The sequence below is a fragment of the Symsagittifera roscoffensis genome, chromosome 5, assembly GCF_963678635.1.
Source record: "Symsagittifera roscoffensis chromosome 5, txSymRosc1.1, whole genome shotgun sequence".
In the NCBI taxonomy this organism is placed as follows: domain Eukaryota; kingdom Metazoa; phylum Xenacoelomorpha; order Acoela; family Convolutidae; genus Symsagittifera; species Symsagittifera roscoffensis.
The window spans coordinates 5,854,752-5,874,017 of NC_087066.1; the positions used below are offsets into that span (position 1 = coordinate 5,854,752).

At 35.6% G+C, this 19,266-nt stretch overlaps 2 protein-coding genes across 3 annotated transcripts; both read right to left on the reverse strand.

Moving 5' to 3' along the window:
- Positions 1-155: 155 nt before the first annotated feature.
- LOC134846952 (tubulin alpha chain-like) lies at positions 156-11,997 on the reverse strand. Of its 2 annotated transcripts, none has more exons than XM_063864396.1 (8): positions 11,792-11,997; positions 11,154-11,277; positions 10,513-10,701; positions 5,723-5,946; positions 5,030-5,183; positions 1,597-1,830; positions 849-1,038; positions 156-560 (listed from the first exon to the last, which is right to left on the reverse strand). In XM_063864396.1, exons 1-8 carry the CDS (start codon positions 11,792-11,794, stop codon positions 311-313), a joined length of 1,368 nt encoding a protein of 455 aa, XP_063720466.1. In that variant the 5' UTR covers positions 11,795-11,997; the 3' UTR covers positions 156-310. The 2 variants fall into 2 exon arrangements, with proteins under 2 accessions (XP_063720466.1, XP_063720465.1); XM_063864395.1 differs by lacking the exons at positions 10,513-10,701; positions 11,154-11,277; positions 11,792-11,997 and adding exons at positions 6,390-6,578; positions 7,025-7,148; positions 7,689-7,846.
- A 2,711-nt stretch (positions 11,998-14,708) lies between these two features.
- On the reverse strand, positions 14,709-16,174 carry LOC134846575 (tubulin alpha chain-like). Its single transcript, XM_063863959.1, has 3 exons — positions 16,024-16,174; positions 15,360-15,483; positions 14,709-14,917 (listed from the first exon to the last, which is right to left on the reverse strand). The coding sequence occupies exons 1-3, from the start codon at positions 16,024-16,026 to the stop codon at positions 14,709-14,711; spliced, it is 336 nt and encodes a 111-aa protein (XP_063720029.1). The 5' UTR covers positions 16,027-16,174.
- Positions 16,175-19,266: the final 3,092 nt, after the last annotated feature.

Here is a 19,266-nt window from a genome sequence, read left to right on the forward strand (position 1 = left end):
CTCTCAGAGTCAAAAACTCCCCGTAAACAGGAGAAGCGTTTTGAAACTTCATGTTTGAAAGTACTCGTTGTAAAGTTTTCGTCACAAAAATCAGGTACCAGCAAACGATTTTTCTTTCATTTATTGCTTTTTTGTGTTTCTGTTTTTAAAAAAAACAGATTGAAAATTCCAATTCTGCAATGAACTTTCGGTGATTAAAGAACCCATTTAACATCATATATCACAGTCTCGTATTTTAAAATAATTGATAATTGGATAACTTTATATTATCTGAGTTATTTATAATCTTCCATAACTCAGTCTCCCTTGTTCAGAACTCCCCCTCTCCCCCGTCGTCGCCCCCCTCATCGTCATCCTCATTGGAGTCTATCCCCACCTCCTCGTAGTCCTTCTCCAGGGCAGCCAGATCCTCTCTGGCCTCGCTGAACTCGCCCTCTTCCATACCCTCCCCCACGTACCAGTGGACGAATGCTCTCTTAGCATACATGAGGTCGAACTTCTGGTTGATTCTGGCCCACGCCTCACTTACTGCAGTCGTGTTGCTCAACATACACACTGACCTTGAAAAAGCATGCCATTATTCACTCAAAGTTTACGGCAGTCAAATTTTAGTGCAACTTCATGTTTTTCACTTTTTTTCGCAGTGCGTCCTTAGAAAATTGGCTGCAGTTTACTTCGAAAATCAAATTGTACTGAGCAGAAATTTATTCCAAGAAAACTCAAAAAATGGCAAATTAAAGAATTTCTAGAGCTTAGTCAAAAAACTAAATCCTAACTTTTTTTTGGATAGTTTTTTTTAGAATTTAGTTTGTGAATCCTCCACTTGACATATACAAGTTAAAACAAACCTCTGTACTTTAGCTAGATCCCCATCGGGCACTACAGTGGGGGGCTGGTAGTTGATGCCGACTTTGAACCCAGTGGGACACCAGTCCACAAACTGGATCTGGGTCTTCTGTTTGATCGCACTGATTGCACTGTTCACATCTTTGGGCACCACATCCCCGCGGTACAGCATGCAACACGCCATGTACTTGCCTGGAAATGTAATATTAGTCCAACTTTTTTTATTGAAACTGGACAAGAAAAAACAATTGTCAGAGGGAATAAAAATCAGAAATCATTAGGTACCTGCAAGGAGACACAGTATTGATCCAATTTTCTCAGAGAAAATGGACGAAAAAATTATCTAATGAAAAAGAAAATTTTAGGAATCGTCATTTTTTCGATTTTTTGAAAAATTAGAAGTTTTACCACGGTTACATTTCGTTGCCTTCTGTTATACCACTTAAAGTGTTTTGAACCTGGAGCCATGTTAAAAACGAGTCAAATCTGGCTTGTTTTCGTTTCCGTTCAGAGTTGTGTACCAGGGTCAGTCGAATGACACAACCGTTCGTGCACGACAACAGATCACGATGTTTTTTGTGCAGAAAAAAAATTCAAGTTAAATTCAGACGGAACCTACAAAATTGCTCGGCAATTAATAGACTAACTTAAATTTTTGTGTTTCATTTTTGATTTTAAAGCCCCTTTGGACGTTCTAAAGACAAAACGAAAAGAGTTTGGCTCTGCTATCAAAATCATTTAGTTCCTTACCATGTCGTGGATCACACTTCACCAGCTGGTTAGACGGATCGAAGCAGGCCGAGGTCAACTCGGACACCGTGTGCTGCTCGTGGTAGGCCTTCTCGGCCGAGATCACAGGGGCATAGCTGGCCAGGGGGAAGTGGATTCGAGGGTAGGGGACCAGATTGGTCTGGAACTCAGTCAAGTCCACGTTGAGGGCCCCGTCGAATCGGAGGGAGGCGGTAATTGAACTCACAACCTGAGCTAAAACAAATCAATTTTATGATGTATTTTCTTGGGAATTGAATTGCGAGTTCTTGTTAATAAAAATAAAATCACTTAAAAATAATTTCTTGTGATATCATTCAATGACTATAAGTTGATTCCAATGCGGCTTCACTTTTTTTTCACTGACTCTTGCGACGAGTTAGCTTTTTTTTAAATGCCGTACAGTGGCTTATTTCTCACGCCATTCCATGTTTTAGATTAGTTTTAATTAAAACGATTAATCCACGAGGAAACGTACGAATTTACCAGCTCTTCAGCTCTTTGGGAGAAGCTCTGTTGTGCCCCCTGGTTAAAAATTAGATGCAGTTTTTTTAACAACTGGGTAAGCATTAGGAGGCCAAACTGTGCACTGAATAGGCGCACAATTTAATGACTGTAAATGCTGAAAATCAAAGACAAGTCTGTAAGCACGTTCCAAAATGTGAATGGATTCCACTTACGAAATGTCTGTAAAATTTGTCGGCCCATTAGTTTTGTCGCGGTTACTGCAACGAAATATTAGAGCTATTTGTTTCAGATTCCGCAAATGTACGCGAATTCCGCAAATTTATGTCAATTCCGCTCATATATGCGGATTCCGCTTACAATTTGCTGATTTGTGTTATAATTTGCGGATTCCGCCTACAGTTGGCCAATTCCGCTCACAATTGGGGATTCCGCTCACAATTTGCGGATTACGCTCACAATTTGCAGATTCCGTTTACAATTCGCGGGTTTCACGACAGCGTACTTTTACTATAGACTGTCAACAAGATCTTAAGCCAACAAGTCTTGAACTAGTCTTAGTTTAAGTTAATAGATTAAACCAATCGACGGTTTTATCCTAATTTTTTAACATGGCGCAGTCAAATGAGTCGAACCTACGAGGACTAGAGTTTTTTTGGAACAAGACATCGAGTGAAAACCAGCACGACTGGGAAAATGGTCAGAAAAGTTCCAGCTAACAATTATCTTGAAAGATTCGGTGGACATTAAAGACGTAATCAACGCCCTGGCAAGACCCTAACTCGCATACCCAATAGCCGAACCAACGGATTTTTCCGATGACCAACCCCGTCGGGCAGAAAAAGACGAACGTCACCGACTAGCTATCCAAGAGTACAACGAAGAGATGAGAAGGAGAAAAGCAGAAGATAACGCAAAATTCAATGGACTTCAAATCGGAGATATCGACAAGAAATTGAAATCGCAATTATACCTGGCACTTGGAAGAGAAGAGCAGAAAAGTTTCTCACACAAAAATCCTGGGAAATGAATACTGAACATTAACTTTGCTGAATTCTGGGAATTACTAAAAACTACTTTACGGTTACTACAAACCTAACTTACGAGAGATATAAATTCTTTGGCCGAAGACAGAAGGAAAACGAGTCTTTGAAAAATTCCACGAAACATTATCTGAGTTGGCGAAAAATTGTAAATTGGGAGAACTCGAGTGAGAATTAGTCAGAGATATTTTTATTACAAACATGCGAAGCGTTGAGATCCAGAAGAAACTAAGTATCGAATACTTGACCCCAGAAAACGTGCTATCTTATGTATTTGTCCACGAGAAATGTACCAAAATTCACCAACAGTACCTAAAAATCCCTGTCTATAATGCGGTACAAAGACCACAATACGTAAAGAACGAACCAACCCTAAATATCGTCGAAAACAACAAATGTCGAAACTGCGGTCAGCAGTTCAAGAAAGGACATCTAACTACGTGCCCAGCCAGAGATAGAAACTGCAATACGTGCGGCCGTAAGGGACATTTTGCAAAAAACTGCAGGAGTACTGCAAGAACGCAAACGAATGTAGTCGAACGAAACCAAACATCTCACAGTAAAAAATAGCCGGGCTAGCCAGCACAGCAAGAGAATCCCGAATTCGAAATCAACTTGGATGATTTTTTAGTTCTAGCGGTGGACACGGATAATCAAATAAAAGCAGTTGAAGACAAGATTGAGCGTGGAGTGCGAACCGTATTCAATCACGAAGGCCTAGAACCAAAAAAGACGCTGATGGTATCCTGGGAAATTTCAACCCTTACCATACCGAAATTCAGATTGACTCAGCAAGCCCAGTTTCATTTGTAAAAAAATATCTACTTCATGAATTGAAAATTCGAGATAGGTTTTTAAAGATAGAAGCATTGGGCGAAAGCACAAAGAAAGCATATCAGGGCTTCGGGAGTACAATAAACATCATTGGAAGAGTTCGGGTGAGGATTCGATCGAAGGGTTGGGACGCTACAGATCAAAAACTATTCATTACCAAAGGAGCAAAAAGAAATCTCCTCGGAAATGACATACTACCGAACCAGGGAATAGAAGTATTTCAGAAACAACCACCACCCAATGGGTCAGAGTTACGGAAAACCCAGAAAAGATCTCCCATCGGGACAGACGTCAACCAAATAAAATTTGCATCGGAATGAAAATCAGACCAGGACCAAGACACACCATTACAAAGTGAGTTTAAAGCATACATATCAAGACAATTTTCCGACCTTATAAAAAGATCCCTTAGTCTTTTAATCTAGTCTTTGATAAAAGCCTACTAACGAAATATTAGGGATCTTAAACCAACAAGTCTTAAACTAGTCTTAGTTTAAGTTAACAGATTAAACCAATCGACGGTTTTATTCTAACTTTTTAACATAGACATACTTTATTAATTGTTTGTGGATTCGACAAACTGTTCCGGATTCCGCAAACTTGTTGCGGATTCCGCAAATTTTGTGGGGATTTCACAAATGCTGTTACGGATTCCTCAAAATCGTCTGTTTTCGGAGCGTTTTGGAGAAATACAGTGTTTTAGCTCTTTGTGCGTGGAACCAAACACAGTAAAGATAATAATAAAAAAAGAAGCAAGGTTGTGAATTCCGCGACAAATCTGTTTTCAGTCTGTAGCAAAAGCCGCTCAAATTTCACAAATACACAGTTTGATCTCGTAATGAGTTTGCCTGGCCGTCAAGCAACGAGAACGGATCATAGTGGGCCAAGAATCTGAAACCTTTTTGTTGTGAATGCGAAAACTTCGCCACTGTCTACCTAGTGCTTTTCTGGTTGCCACCGTAAAAATTTTAAAGAAATTTATACTAAATTAATTTGTGAAATAACACCTCAGGAGAATCGTTTTTGCATTTTTAGTTGTTTTAATTTTTACTCCTATTCCCGTCAGAGCTCACCAACTAGTCTGTTGAGGTTTGTGTAAGTGGGTCTGGGAATGTCGAGGTTTCTGCTGCAGATGTCGTAGATGGCCTCATTGTCCACCATAAAACAACAATCCGAGTGCTCCAGGGTAGTGTGGGCAGTCAAGATTGTGTTGTAGGGCTCCACCACCTAGAAATAGGCAGGATAATTCTAAAAGGGACGGATTTAGAGTTTTCTCAAAAAAAGGGCAGGCACATTCAACTCAATTAATATTGGTCGACTGTTAAATTCGGATAGATTCAAAAACTTGAAAAATATACCATACTTAAACATTTTGTAATCTATGTAAAATTTATTATAAAACAAAAAAGGTGTTTTTTTTTGCATTCTTAAGAAGTATTTGAAACTTGATTCTGTCAGAAACATTGATGCTGCAAAGTAGCGTTTTTTTTTCAAAAATCACATAATATTAACGTTAAAAAATAACTAGTGCACATATTTCTGTTTCTGAGTTCCCCTCCTTTACCTCGCGTTTAGTTTAGATTACTTTTGGTACGCGCTGTGAGTAAAAAGTTCAATTCTCATTGATTCAAAGTTCTAACTTAGAGCGAAGTAAAAAAAATACCCCCCCACCCACCTCAAATTTCTTGGGAGGGTGATAACTTGGCCCCTAATTTTTATTCAACTACATTTTTAAACCCTAAATTTGAGTTAACCACTGGACGAACCGCAGTGGATATTTTGGGCGCAGGGTAGACGGCGAACTCCAACTTGGACTTCTTCCCATACTCCACCGACAACCTCTCCATGAGGAGGGAGGAGAACCCACTCCCGGTCCCCCCTCCGAAAGAGTGGAAGATGAGGAAGCCCTGCAGGCCAGTGCACTGGTCCACTAGCTTCCGGATCCTATCTATGGTCTGGTCTACGTACTCCTTACCCACAGTGTAGTGGCCTGGAACAAATTAACTGAACACTTAGAAGTCATAATTGGTTTGATAAGATTGCCAAAAACTTCTTAAGATTTTTAGACATTTCAAATTTGAGCCCATTTCCAAAAAGTCATTAAAGATTTTATATATTTTTTCAAAAGAACCTTTTTTGTGCTTTTATTTTAGAAAAAGTCGCAAAAATAGACAAAAAGTATTTTTTAAATTCTCAAATTGCCCTTCAAACTGTACTCCATACAATAGAACAAAACGATCATCTGCCATTTTTATAGACTTTTTCAGTTCCTTTTGCACTCCAATTAAATTTTCTTTCTGCGCAAATGGGAACTGGGAAATGGCCAATCACAACTATACAAAATAGGTTTTTTTCATCTTTTTTTTTGCCTTGTCACCTTTTTTAGCTGTTTTTTTCGTGCGTGAATGGCCAATCACAAGTGTACAAACCAACCCCTGGCATAGTTGTTGGCCGCATCCTCCTTGCCACTGATGAGTTGTTCCGGATGGAACAGTTGTCTGTACTTCCCTGTCCGCACCATGTCCACCACACTGGGTTCCAAGTCCACGAAGATGGCACGTGGTACATGCTTGCCCGAACTGGTCTCGGAGAAGAACGTGTTGAACGAGTCATCCCCACACCCTAATGTTGGAATAAACCGTTTTTGGAAAAAAAATAAGATCGCTTTATTCACACCCCCCCCCCCCCTTATAGACAAGTGCACCTAAGAAAGAATAACGACCCCTATAAAGAAATAAACCAATAGTTAAGCATATGCGGATGCGAGGGGAGATCCAAAAACTAATTTTTTGCCGTTTCGAATTTATCGTTGCAGAAAAAAAAACTCAGCAATAGAATGTCGTAGCAATTATTTTATTTGGTTTTTTTTCTATGCTCATTCATTTAATGAAAAAAAAAAACAAATGAAGGTATTTCAAAGTTTGACCAAATAATGTTACCAAAATTTTAGACATAAAATGGGAATTAGATTTTTTTACAGATACTATACCATTTTACTTTGTAAAACTTGTCCCTTTGAATTGTCCGTTCAACTATTTCAGTTGCTCATTGTAAAAGAAGACACTGACCGATGGTTTTGTCGCTGGGCATCTGGCCGTCCGGCTGTATTCCGTGTTCCAGACAGTACAGTTCCCAACACGCATTGCCCATCTGGCCTCCCGCTTGACCCACGTGCACTGAGATCACTTCCCTCTAGTAAACAAACAAACAAACAAAAGCAATAACATAAACTAATAAAAAAGCCCGATTGGATCTCGGATTTCTTCTTTTATGCGCCCAAAACTGATTTTTTGTTGTTTTGAAAATTGGATCAAAATATTTGAAAATGATGATTTTAGATTACTTTCCTTCGAAAAAATTTAAGATTTTTATCCAAAAAAGGAAACTCAATCAACAATTTTCGGTCGCATAGCAGTAAAGACCTCGAATTTTTGTGGAAGATACAGGAATAAGTTTGATCAAGTAAAAAACCTAGAAATGCATATGCATTAGATCTACATCTAGTATTCATCGTCGTCTTCTTTTAATGAGCTGAATTTATCTTATTTTTTTATTTAGGTTCCTAAAATAACACAAACTGCGTGCTTATTCGAAGATAATTATTAGCTTACACAACTGTTTCAAATGTACTGCATGACGCTGAAAATGAAATGAATTCCAGGACGCTGATACTTGCGCCCAACGCTCTACCCAGTCTATAGTTAGTTAAATAAAATAGCTAAAAAAACTAACCATTTTGTAGGTTTAGATGACGTTAAAAGTATGAAACTGAGAGACCTTTGTGGTGGTTTATGGAACTTCTATGCGAAGTTATTTAGCAAATTTTCAGTGAGTTATTACTAAGGAAAGTGTATTTTATTAAATCCTCTTTTTTCACTTCTTGTGTATTTAATTTATTTTTTGAGGTTAGTCAGCCTGCACAAACTGCAAACTCTAAAAGGCAACATGTTGCATATATCTATCTCTATTGCATATACCATCTGGCATCAAAAACTGCATGAAACTGAAAAAAGCGGACTAAAAACTAACTTTGAATGAACAAAACAAACATCATAAATCCATACTGAGATTACAACCAACATTTTGAGCTGTTTTCGCATTACGAATTTTCAACTGAGGCGGCAAAAATGAGTCATTTGTAAAAGCTGTAAAAAAGATGCACATAGAAATAGAAAAAAATGAACTTAGTGAATGATTATAAAATCCAAAAACAACGGATCAGTAGTGAATATCCCGTATCTTTTTGATATGGAGAGGAATACATTAACGTGTGACAATTGGCATGCATGTTTTTCTAATAGACAGGGAAAAATTTTTTGAAAATTTATTTGTCTTTGATAAACTTTTTGTTACAATTTTTGATTAATTCGTCTTATAGTTCCAAAAAAGGCAAGCACGTAGTTTTTGACTTTTTGAAGGAAAAAATAAAATAGCTTTTGGTGAATTTGTGAGACTGCTGTTTTCTAACCTTTTTTTGCTGTAATTGCACTTACCATCGATTTTCTTTAACAGTCTCATTAATTCGTAAGGTCACAATTACGTACGTCCAGAAATATTTTTTTTCTTCAAAAAATTAAGATGTGTGAGTTGAAAACAGTTACGAACAGTTGATCAATCAATGACGGAAGCTCTCAAAACTCCCGTGTCCTAAAACAATTGAGAATAAATGTGTGACTTCAGGTCTATAGATTGTAATTTTAATCTCCGTTAGGAGCAGGCGCGGATCTAGGAATTTCTCTGGGGGGGGGGGGCGGATTTTCAAAAAAAATGAAGCTTTTGTCGACCTTTTGTTTTTTTAGGTCGACCAAATGATTTTCTGAGTTCTCCCAAATCACTATAAGGACCCTAATTTGACAAAACTTTCTGCGCTGCAGGCATCTTTGTGAAAAAACAGGCCAAAAAAGCGTAAAGGGGGCCCGTTGGGTCGGCAGGGGTCGAATACCTGAGGAGGGGTATCGTCCGCCCCTCCCCTAAATCCGCTACTGGTTAGGAGAGTTTGTTCTTTGCTAAGAGAAAGTTTTGGTTCGGAATTTTTTTTCGACAAAGCAAAGCTGTGAATAACTGCAATGATAATTCTTTGTAATCAACTCTATTGATTCATCGAGTAAATTTATATAATATCGAAAACTTTTTAGCGCTTAGCATTTAGAGATTTTCAACTTTTTAGCATGGATTTTTCTTTTTATTTTCTGAAATTGTATTATGTACAAGACACATATAGTTAAAATCCCAGTGAAAAACACAGAGTTGAGTGGACCCCAAAAACTTTTAGAATTCTTTTTCATCTCAGAACAACCAATTTCAAATAATAATTTCTACATTTTGAGTGATGTAGCGAAACAGCTGCTAAAAACACGATTTCTAGTGTCTTGTCGTGTTGTTTTTAGCAGTTGTTTCCCTTTTTTTTCTAGCTCCGAATGTAGTCAAAATTGAGATGAAAGTTGAGTCGGAATTTCATTCTAATTTTTGCCTAATTGAAGTAATCAAAGCTTAAATAAAACAAAAAAGTCATTTTTTGATTTATTTTTGTCGTCTGAATATCTTGTAAGTGAACTCTTCTTGTGTTTTTTTCTGGTCTGGTTAAATCTCTAGAAGTTATTTGAAACAACCTCAAATAGTTTTCCGAATAATTTTTATTTTTGGCTAATTCGGCTTATTTATAAGTCGACTTAAAACTGTGAACGAAATTTTTTGAAATGCTGTTGAAATTTAATTGGCTAATTTTAACCAATCAAATTGAAGCAAAATAGTGTCATTTAAAGACGTTAAAGAATTGACTTTTGGGCGGAATTGGTAAAAAGACCCGAAGATGTTCAGATGACAAGGTAAAAAAAATGATTTTTCATTTTTTAAACTTTGATTACTTCAATCAGACAAAAATTAGATTTATAATCCCGACTCAACTTCAATCTCAAAAGAGACTAATTTAAAGCAAAAAAAGAAGTACACTTTGAAGTCAAATTAGCCAATAGCGGATGAGCATATTCATGTGACAACGCGCTTACCTGATTGTTTAAACTTTATCTGTTTTTTTTTGTCTTAGAAATGCAAAGGTTAATTAATTAGCTTCCTATTTCAATGTGCATTTAATATAATCAAAAAAAGTTGTCGTCTTCGCAACTCTCGTTATTTTAACCTGACACTGGAACAGTGTAGTGGCCCGGAACAAGGGAACATTTGATTTAAAATAACATTGCCATTATCTTCATAAGATTTGTAAACATTTTAAACGTATGCCCATTTTTAAAAAATCATTAAAAAATACATTTTTTATATTTTTCAAAAGAACCTTTTTTGTGCTTTTATTTTAGATAAATTCGAAAAAAAATCCGGTCATCGTCCAGTTTGTAACTCAAAAAAGACAACGGTTATTTTTAAATCTTCAAATTGCCCTTCGAATTATACCCCATATAATAGAAAAAAAACCCCAGCCCCTGTCATTCTTAAGACCGTTTCAACTCTTTCTGCGCTTTAATTACTTTTTCTTGCTTTGCCTTGTCACCTTTTTAGCTTTATTTTTCCTGCGTGACAGCCAATCACAAGTGTACAAACAAACCCCTGGCATAATTGTTGGCCGCATCCTCCTTGCCACTGATGAGTTGTTCCGGATGGAACAGCTGTCTGTACTTCCCTGTCCGCACCATGTCCACCACACTGGGTTCCAAGTCCACGAAGATGGCACGTGGTACATGCTTGCCCGAACTGGTCTCGGAGAAGAACGTGTTGAACGAGTCATCCCCACAGCCTAATGTTGGAATAAACCGTTTTTGGAAAAAAAATAAGATCGCTTTATTCACACCCCCCCCCCCTTATAGACAAGTGCACCTAAGAAAGAATAACGACCCCTATAAAGAAATAAATCAAAAGTTCAGCATATGCAGATTCGAGGGCAGATCCAGAAACTAATTTTTAAAAGCCGTTTCGAATTTATCGCTGCAGAAAAAAAAACAAAAACTCAGCAATAGAATGTCGTAGCAATTATTTTATTTGTTTTTTTTTCTATGCTCATTCATTTAATGAAAAAACAAAACAAATAATGGTATTTCAAAGTTTGACCAAATAATGTTTCTAAAATTTTAGACATAAAGCTGGGATTAGGTTTTTTTACAGATACTTATGCCATTTTATTTGTAAAACTTGTCCCTTTGAATTGTCTGTTCAACTATTTCAGTTGCTGATTGTAAAAAAGACACTGACCGATGGTTTTGTCGCTGGGCATCTGGCCGTCCGGCTGTATTCCGTGTTCCAGACAGTACAGTTCCCAACACGCATTCCCCATCTGACCTCCCGCCTGGCCCACGTGCACTGAGATCACTTCCCTCTAGTAAACAAACAAACAAAAACAATAACATAAACAATTATAAATGCCAAATTGGAGCTCGAGTTTTTTTCTCTTATACGGCCCAAAACTGATGCTTCAAACTGATTGGTTAAGATTAAACTGATTGCGGAAAATAATTAAGATTTTCATTCAAAGAAAGAAAACTCAATCAACAATTTTCGGTCGCATAGCAGTAAAGACCTCGAATTTTTTGTGGAAGCTACAGGAATAAGTTTGATCAACTAAAAACCTAAAAGTACATATGCATTACATCTACATCTACAATTTATCGGCGTCTTCTTTTTATTAGCTGAATTTATCTTATTTTTTTATTTAGGTTCTTAAGATAACACAAACTGCAGGCTTATTCGAAGATAATTATTAGCTTCCACAACTGTTTCAAATGTACTGCATGACGCTGAAAATGAAATGAATTCCAGGACGCTGATACTTGCGCCCCACGCTCTACCCAGTCTATAATTAGTTAAATAAAATAGTTTAAAAAAAAACTAACCATTTTGTAGGTTTAGATGACGTTAAAAGTATGAAACTGAGAGACCTTTGTGGTGGTTTATGGAACTTCTATGCGAAGTTATTTAGCAACTTGTCAGTGAGTTATAACTAAGGAAAGTGTAATTTATTAAATCCTCTTTTTTCACTTTTTGTGTATTTAGTTTATTTTTTGAGGTTAGTCAGCCTGCACAAACTGCAAACTCTAAAAGGCAACATGTTGCATATATCTATCTCTATTGCATATACCATCTGGCATCAAAAACTGCATGAAACTGAAAAAAAAGCGGACTAAAAACTAACTTTGAATGAACAAAACAAACATCATAAATCCATACTGAGATTATGACCAACATTTTGAGCTGGTTTCGCATTACACATTTTCCACTGAAGCAATAAAAATGAGTCATTTGTAAAAGCTGTAAAAAAGATGCACATAAAAATAGAAAAAAATGAACTTAGTGAATGATTATAAAATCCAAAAACAACGGATCAGTAGTGAATATCCCGTATCTTTTTGATATGGAGAGGAATACATTAACGTGTGACAATTGGCATGGATGTTTTTCTAATTGACAGGGAAAAAATTTTTGAAAATTTATTTGTCTTGATAAACTTTTTGTTACAATTTTTGATTAATTCGTCTTATAGTTCCAAAAAAGGCAAGCACGTAATAGTTTTTGACTTTTTGAAGGAAAAAATAAAATAGCTTTTGGTGAATTTGTGAGACTGCTGTTTTCTAACCTTTTTTTGCTGTAATTGCACTTACCATCGATTTTCTTTAACAGTCTCATTAATTCGTAAGGTCACAATTACGTACGTCCAGAAATATTTTTTTTCTTCAAAAAATTAAGATGTGTGAGTTGAAAACAGTTACGAACAGTTGATCAATCAATGATGGAAGCTCTCAAAACTCCCGTGTCCTAAAACAATTGAAGATAAATGTGTGACTTCAGATCTATAGATTGTAATTTTAATCTCCGTTAGGAGCAGGCGCGGATCTAGGAATTTCTCTGGGGGGGGGGGGGGGGGGGGGAAGGGGGGGCGGATTTTCAAAAAAAATGAAGCTTTTGTCGACCTTTTGTTTTTTTAGGTCGACCAAATGATTTTCTGAGTTCTCCCAAATCACTATAAGGACCCTAATTTGACAAAATTTTCTGCGCTGCAGGCATCTTTGTGAAAAAACAGGCCAAAAAAGCGTAAAGGGGGCCCGTTGGGTCGGCAGGGGTCGAATACCTGAGGAGGGGTATCGTCCGCCCCTCCCCTAAATCCGCTACTGGTTAGGAGAGTTTGTTCTTTGCTAAGAGAAAGTTTTGGTTCGGCATTTTTTTTCGACAAAGCAAAGCTGTGAATAACTGCAATGATAATTTTTTGTAATCAACTCTATTGATTCATCGAGTAAATTTATATAATATTGAAAACTTTTTAGTGCTTAGCATTTAGAGATTTTCAACTTTTTAGCATGGATTTTTCTTTTTATTTTCTGAAACTGTATTATGTACAAGACACATATAGTTAAAATCCCAGTGAAAAACACAGAGTTGAGTGGACCCCAAAAACTTTTAGAATTTTTTGATAAGCTATAATGATTTTTTTTTAATTTTCACTACTTAAAAAATTTATCAAAACTGTTATTAAAACAACAACTTTTTTGAACAATTCTTTTTCATCTCAGAACAACCAATTTCAAATCATAATTTCTACATTTTGAGTGATGTAGCGAAACAGCTGCTAAAAACACGATTTCTAGTGTCTTGTCGTGTTGTTTTTAGCAGTTGTTTCCCTTTTTTTTCTAGCTCCGAATGTAGTCAAAATTGAGATGAAAGTTGAGTCGGAATTTCATTCTAATTTTTGCCTAATTGAAGTAATCAAAGCTTAAATAAAACAAAAAAGTCATTTTTTGATTTATTTTTGTCGTCTGAATATCTTGTAAGTGAACTCTTCTTGTGTTTTTTTCTGGTCTGGTTAAATCTCTAGAAGTTATTTGAAACAACCTCAAATAGTTTTCCGAATAATTTTTATTTTTGGCTAATTCGGCTTATTTATAAGTCGACTTAAAACTGTGAACGAAATTTTTTGAAATGCTGTTGAAATTTAATTGGCTAATTTTAACCAATCAAATTGAAGCAAAATAGTGTCATTTAAAGACGTTAAAGAATTGACTTTTGGGCGGAATTGGTAAAAAGACCCGAAGATGTTCAGATGACAAGGTAAAAAAAATGATTTTTCATTTTTTAAACTTTGATTACTTCAATCAGACAAAAATTAGATTTATAATCCCGACTCAACTTCAATCTCAAAAGAGACTAATTTAAAGCAAAAAAAGAAGTACACTTTGAAGTCAAATTAGCCAATAGCGGATGAGCATATTCATGTGACAACGCGCTTACCTGATTGTTTAAACTTTATCTGTTTTTTTTTGTCTTAGAAATGCAAAGGTTAATTAATTAGCTTCCTATTTCAATGTGCATTTAATATAATCAAAAAAAGTTGTCGTCTTCGCAACTCTCGTTATTTTAACCTGACACTGGAACAGTGTAGTGGCCCGGAACAAGGGAACATTTGATTTAAAATAACATTGCCATTATCTTCATAAGATTTGTAAACATTTTAAACGTATGCCCATTTTTAAAAAATCATTAAAAAATACATTTTTTATATTTTTCAAAAGAACCTTTTTTGTGCTTTTATTTTAGATAAATTCGAAAAAAAATCCGGTCATCGTCCAGTTTGTAACTCAAAAAAGACAACGGTTATTTTTAAATCTTCAAATTGCCCTTCGAATTATACCCCATATAATAGAAAAAAAACCCCAGCCCCTGTCATTCTTAAGACCGTTTCAACTCTTTCTGCGCTTTAATTACTTTTTCTTGCTTTGACTTGCGACCTTTTTAGCTTTATTTTTCTTGCGTGACAGCCAATCACAAGTGTACAAACCAACCCCTGGCATAATTGTTGGCCGCATCCTCCTTGCCACTGATGAGTTGTTCCGGATGGAACAGCTGTCTGTACTTCCCTGTCCGCACCATGTCCACCACACTGGGTTCCAAGTCCACGAAGATGGCACGTGGTACATGCTTGCCCGAACTGGTCTCGGAGAAGAACGTGTTGAACGAGTCATCCCCACAGCCTAATGTTGGAATAAACAGTTTTTGGAAAAAAAATAAGATCGCTTTATCCACAACCCCCCCCTTATAGACAAGTGCACCTAAGAAAGAATAACGACCCCTATAAAGAAATAAACCAATAGTTAAGCATATGCGGATGCGAGGGGAGATCCAAAAACTAATTTTTTGCCGTTTCGAATTTATCGTTGCAGAAAAAAAAACTCAGCAATAGAATGTCGTAGCAATTATTTTATTTGGTTTTTTTTCTATGCTCATTCATTTAATGAAAAAAAAAAACAAATGAAGGTATTTCAAAGTTTGACCAAATAATGTTACCAAAATTTTAGACATAAAATGGGAATTAGATTTTTTTACAGATACTATACCATTTTACTTTGTAAAACTTGTCCCTTTGAATTGTCCGTTCAACTATTTCAGTTGCTCATTGTAAAAGAAGACACTGACCGATGGTTTTGTCGCTGGGCATCTGGCCGTCCGGCTGTATTCCGTGTTCCAGACAGTACAGTTCCCAACACGCATTGCCCATCTGGCCTCCCGCTTGACCCACGTGCACTGAGATCACTTCCCTCTAGTAAACAAACAAACAAACAAAAGCAATAACATAAACTAATAAAAAAGCCCGATTGGATCTCGGATTTCTTCTTTTATGCGCCCAAAACTGATTTTTTGTTGTTTTGAAAATTGGATCAAAATATTTGAAAATGATGATTTTAGATTACTTTCCTTCGAAAAAATTTAAGATTTTTATCCAAAAAAGGAAACTCAATCAACAATTTTCGGTCGCATAGCAGTAAAGACCTCGAATTTTTGTGGAAGATACAGGAATAAGTTTGATCAAGTAAAAAACCTAGAAATGCATATGCATTAGATCTACATCTAGTATTCATCGTCGTCTTCTTTTAATGAGCTGAATTTATCTTATTTTTTTATTTAGGTTCCTAAAATAACACAAACTGCGTGCTTATTCGAAGATAATTATTAGCTTACACAACTGTTTCAAATGTACTGCATGACGCTGAAAATGAAATGAATTCCAGGACGCTGATACTTGCGCCCAACGCTCTACCCAGTCTATAGTTAGTTAAATAAAATAGCTAAAAAAACTAACCATTTTGTAGGTTTAGATGACGTTAAAAGTATGAAACTGAGAGACCTTTGTGGTGGTTTATGGAACTTCTATGCGAAGTTATTTAGCAAATTTTCAGTGAGTTATTACTAAGGAAAGTGTATTTTATTAAATCCTCTTTTTTCACTTCTTGTGTATTTAATTTATTTTTTGAGGTTAGTCAGCCTGCACAAACTGCAAACTCTAAAAGGCAACATGTTGCATATATCTATCTCTATTGCATATACCATCTGGCATCAAAAACTGCATGAAACTGAAAAAAGCGGACTAAAAACTAACTTTGAATGAACAAAACAAACATCATAAATCCATACTGAGATTACAACCAACATTTTGAGCTGTTTTCGCATTACGAATTTTCAACTGAGGCGGCAAAAATGAGTCATTTGTAAAAGCTGTAAAAAAGATGCACATAGAAATAGAAAAAAATGAACTTAGTGAATGATTATAAAATCCAAAAACAACGGATCAGTAGTGAATATCCCGTATCTTTTTGATATGGAGAGGAATACATTAACGTGTGACAATTGGCATGCATGTTTTTCTAATAGACAGGGAAAAATTTTTTGAAAATTTATTTGTCTTTGATAAACTTTTTGTTACAATTTTTGATTAATTCGTCTTATAGTTCCAAAAAAGGCAAGCACGTAGTTTTTGACTTTTTGAAGGAAAAAATAAAATAGCTTTTGGTGAATTTGTGAGACTGCTGTTTTCTAACCTTTTTTTGCTGTAATTGCACTTACCATCGATTTTCTTTAACAGTCTCATTAATTCGTAAGGTCACAATTACGTACGTCCAGAAATATTTTTTTTCTTCAAAAAATTAAGATGTGTGAGTTGAAAACAGTTACGAACAGTTGATCAATCAATGACGGAAGCTCTCAAAACTCCCGTGTCCTAAAACAATTGAGAATAAATGTGTGACTTCAGGTCTATAGATTGTAATTTTAATCTCCGTTAGGAGCAGGCGCGGATCTAGGAATTTCTCTGGGGGGGGGGCGGATTTTCAAAAAAAATGAAGCTTTTGTCGACCTTTTGTTTTTTTAGGTCGACCAAATGATTTTCTGAGTTCTCCCAAATCACTATAAGGACCCTAATTTGACAAAACTTTCTGCGCTGCAGGCATCTTTGTGAAAAAACAGGCCAAAAAAGCGTAAAGGGGGCCCGTTGGGTCGGCAGGGGTCGAATACCTGAGGAGGGGTATCGTCCGCCCCTCCCCTAAATCCGCTACTGGTTAGGAGAGTTTGTTCTTTGCTAAGAGAAAGTTTTGGTTCGGAATTTTTTTTCGACAAAGCAAAGCTGTGAATAACTGCAATGATAATTCTTTGTAATCAACTCTATTGATTCATCGAGTAAATTTATATAATATCGAAAACTTTTTAGCGCTTAGCATTTAGAGATTTTCAACTTTTTAGCATGGATTTTTCTTTTTATTTTCTGAAATTGTATTATGTACAAGACACATATAGTTAAAATCCCAGTGAAAAACACAGAGTTGAGTGGACCCCAAAAACTTTTAGAATTCTTTTTCATCTCAGAACAACCAATTTCAAATAATAATTTCTACATTTTGAGTGATGTAGCGAAACAGCTGCTAAAAACACGATTTCTAGTGTCTTGTCGTGTTGTTTTTAGCAGTTGTTTCCCTTTTTTTTCTAGCTCCGAATGTAGTCAAAATTGAGATGAAAGTTGAGTCGGAATTTCATTCTAATTTTTGCCTAATTGAAGTAATCAAAGCTTAAATAAAACAAAAAAGTCATTTTTTGATTTATTTTTGTCGTCTGAATATCTTGTAAGTGAACTCTTCTTGTGTTTTTTTCTGGTCTGGTTAAATCTCTAGAAGTTATTTGAAACAACCTCAAACAGCTTTCCGAATAATTTTTATTTTTGGCTAATTCGGCTTATTTATAAGTCGACTTAAAACTGTGAACGAAATTTTTTGAAATGCTGTTGAAATTTAATTGGCTAATTTTAACCAATCAAATTGAAGCAAAATAGTGTCATTTAAAGACGTTAAAGTATTGACTTTTGGGTGGAATTGGTAAAAAGACCCGAAGATGTTCAGATGACAAGGTAAAAAAAATGATTTTTCATTTTTTAAACTTTGATTACTTCAATCAGACAAAAATTAGATTTATAATCCCGACTCAACTTCAATCTCAAAAGAGACTAATTTAAAGCAAAAAAAGAAGTACACTTTGAAGTCAAATTAGCCAATAGCGGATGAGCATATTCATGCGACAACGCGCTTACCTGATTGTTTAAACTTTATCTGTTTTTTTTGTCTTAGAAATGCAAAGGTTAATTAATTAGCTTCCTATTTCAATGTGCATTTAATATAATCAAAAAAAGTTGTCGTCTTCGCAACTCTCGTTATTTTAACCTGACACTGGAACATTTGGAACGATTGTGAGCCACGCTTGAATAGTTCGCTCCAATGTAAGGTCATTTTGCACAATGGGATGGAAGTCCACAAATTGTCTCTGAAAATTGTATAAGAAGCAAAAACTTTTTCAAATTGATATAAATTTTTTTGTAGATCAGGTTTAAATTTTTTTATTAAAAAAAAAGCTAGATAAAGATTCCAAAACAAGTTTCCATGTATTGAATTTGAATTTCTGACTGCTTAAAAAAATAATCATTTAAGACCTCGTTTTTTGATTTTAATTTAAAAAACTCACATTTTTGTCATTACCGCGGTTTTTTCTCGAATTTGTTTCAAATATTAATCGAAAAACGACTGAAAGAGCTGCAAAACTTTGTATCACTTGACCCTGTTCAAATTTTTTTTAAAATTTTTTTTGTAACCTGAATTTGATAATAAAACCAAAAAAAAAACAGGTATACTGGCATGTCCTTGGCAATGATGTTTGATTGTTGCAATATGTTCTATCTCTTTTCTCTACTTATTGCATATTTGTATGCTTCTTTTGTGTTCTCGTTTCTGCAAGAAATTCCTCCAAGTTATATTTTTCGTTGTTTTTACCGTGATTGAATATTGCAGCTAATCTTCTTCCCAGTCTCGGCAGTCCGTTTTTGATGCCAATTCGACCAACTCAGAATGTAATTGTTTGAGTGATTTATTTTTTTACTAAACTCTTTTACTAACAATTTGCCTTTCAATTGTAATAAATCTTTTTGCCACAAAAAAGTGTCTTAGATTTCTTTTCACAGGTCTTCGTTGATATTCTTTTATAAATCTAGGTCCGGTCTTCTTTGCTAGAT

Bases quoted from the DNA above. Each gene is read 5' to 3' on its own strand.
- LOC134846575 (XM_063863959.1), bottom strand. The intron at 14,918-15,359 runs GTCAGTGTCTTC...TTCCAACATTAG, and splicing joins GCCCAGCGACAAAACCATCG to GCTGTGGGGATGACTCGTTC.
- LOC134846952 (XM_063864396.1), bottom strand. The intron at 10,702-11,153 runs GTCAGTGTCTTT...TTCCAACATTAG, and splicing joins GCCCAGCGACAAAACCATCG to GCTGTGGGGATGACTCGTTC. The intron at 5,947-10,512 runs GTTTGTTTGTAC...AATTTGTTCCAG, and splicing joins GGCCAACAATTATGCCAGGG to GCCACTACACTGTGGGTAAG.